The following is a 1,577-nucleotide window of genomic DNA, read 5'->3' as shown; positions in this document are numbered from 1 at the left end:
GCTTTACCTTGTTGAACAAGCTGATCAAGAAGGACCTGGTTCGTGGGTTGCCAAAGTCCAAGTTCAAAGATCACAAGGTGTGTGATGCATGTATGAAAGGGAAGCAATTCAGGTCCTTATTCAAGCCAAAGAAGGAAGTGAGCACCTCAAGGCCACTGGATCTTCTTCATATGGATTTGTGTGGACCTATGAGGATGCCTAGCAGAGGAGGAAAGAAGTACAACTTCGTTATTATTGATGACTATTCCAGATTTACATGGACTTTATTTCTCAAAACTAAGGATGAAACCATTCCAATCTTTGCTGCTTTTGTAAAGCAGATTCAAGTGAAGATGAGCCATAATGGTGTGAGCATTAGATCTGATCACAGCACCGAGTTTGACAATGCAAAATTTGATGAATTCTGAGCTGAAAATGGCATAAATCATAATTTTTCCACTCCCAGAGCACCCCAATAAAATGGTATTGTGGAGATGAAAAATAAGACTCTTGAAGATATGGCAAGGACTATGTTGATTGACAGTGGCGTACCAAAGAGTTTTTGGGCTGAAGTAGTGAACACTGCTTGTTATCTGATTAACAGGTGCATGATCAGGTCCCTGCTAAACAAGACCCCATATGAGATGCTTAATGGGAGAAAACCAAAGCTGACTTACCTCAGACCATTTGGATGCAAATGTTTTATTCTCAATAATGGTAAGGAAGCAGTGGGAAAATTTGATGATAAAAGTGATGAAGGAATCTTTCTAGGCTACTTTTCACAAAGCAAAGTATACAAGGTCTACAACAAAATGACTCAATGTGTAGAGGAAAGCATATATGTAATCATTGATGAAGCATACCACTCAAGCGGGAAATATTCACATGATAAGAATGATCAAGATGGAGATTATTCAAAGGTCCATGGAGAGGTTATAGATATGGAAAACGGGAAGGCAGATCTAATGAGTCAAGTCAAGGAGACTAGTGAAAAAGATGCAACAGAACTTTCAGTTGGAGGAACCTGGTCCCTCCATCACAGTAACTGAAGCTGATAATAGAGTTGTTGATACTGTCTCAGGCACTCCTGATGCAGAGCAAAGAAGTTACATTCACTCTTCCATTGATGCCAATGATAGGTCTCACATGGCGGAACCTGGTCCCTCAAATCGTAAAACCCAAGTGTCTAACTGGAAGCACAAAAGCTCACATCCTCTCTGAAATGTAATCACTCATTTGGATTAAGGGATTCAGACTATATCCAAGGCAAGAAACATTTTTGCTTTTTCACCGTTCTTTTCTCAAATTGAGCTGAAATATATCAAGGAAACATTGAAATATGCTGACTGGATTGTTGCTATCCAAGAGGAGCTCCATCAATTTTAGAGGAACAACGTGTGGCACCTGGTTCCTCGACCCTCAGATAGAACAGTTAGTGGAACTAGGTAGCTGTTCAGAATTAAGTTTGATGAGTTTGGCAATACAACAAGAAATAAAGCCAAGATGGTGGTCCAAGGCTATAATCAAGAAGAAGAAATTTATTATGATGAAACTTTTGTTCCATTTGCAATAATGGAAGCCATCAGAATTCTCATTTC

General features: G+C 39.4%; 1 protein-coding gene across 1 annotated transcript; it reads left to right on the top strand.

Annotated features, from left to right (window-relative positions):
• Nucleotides 1–497: 497 nt before the first annotated feature.
• LOC142164008 (uncharacterized) lies at nt 498–1,365 on the top strand. The gene is made up of 3 exons (XM_075221170.1): nt 498–966; nt 1,061–1,138; nt 1,226–1,365. The coding sequence occupies exons 1-3, from the start codon at nt 498–500 to the stop codon at nt 1,363–1,365; spliced, it is 687 nt and encodes a 228-aa protein (XP_075077271.1).
• Nucleotides 1,366–1,577: the final 212 nt, after the last annotated feature.

This window comes from Nicotiana tabacum, chromosome 9 (genome assembly GCF_000715075.1).
Source record: "Nicotiana tabacum cultivar K326 chromosome 9, ASM71507v2, whole genome shotgun sequence".
Taxonomy (NCBI): Eukaryota; Viridiplantae; Streptophyta; class Magnoliopsida; order Solanales; family Solanaceae; genus Nicotiana; species Nicotiana tabacum.
The sequence above is the reverse complement of the archived record's forward strand: the minus strand, read 5'-3'. Positions and strand labels throughout refer to the sequence as shown.

Excerpts from the sequence above, each read along its gene's own strand:
- LOC142164008 (XM_075221170.1), top strand. The coding sequence starts at position 498 with ATGGCAAGGACTATGTTGATTGACAGTGGCGTACCAAAGAGTTTTTGG. Across the intron at positions 967-1,060 it reads GAGTCAAGTCAAGGAGACTA|GCACTCCTGATGCAGAGCAA; the intron begins GTGAAAAAGATG and ends ATACTGTCTCAG. Across the intron at positions 1,139-1,225 it reads GTCTCACATGGCGGAACCTG|GGATTCAGACTATATCCAAG; the intron begins GTCCCTCAAATC and ends ATTTGGATTAAG.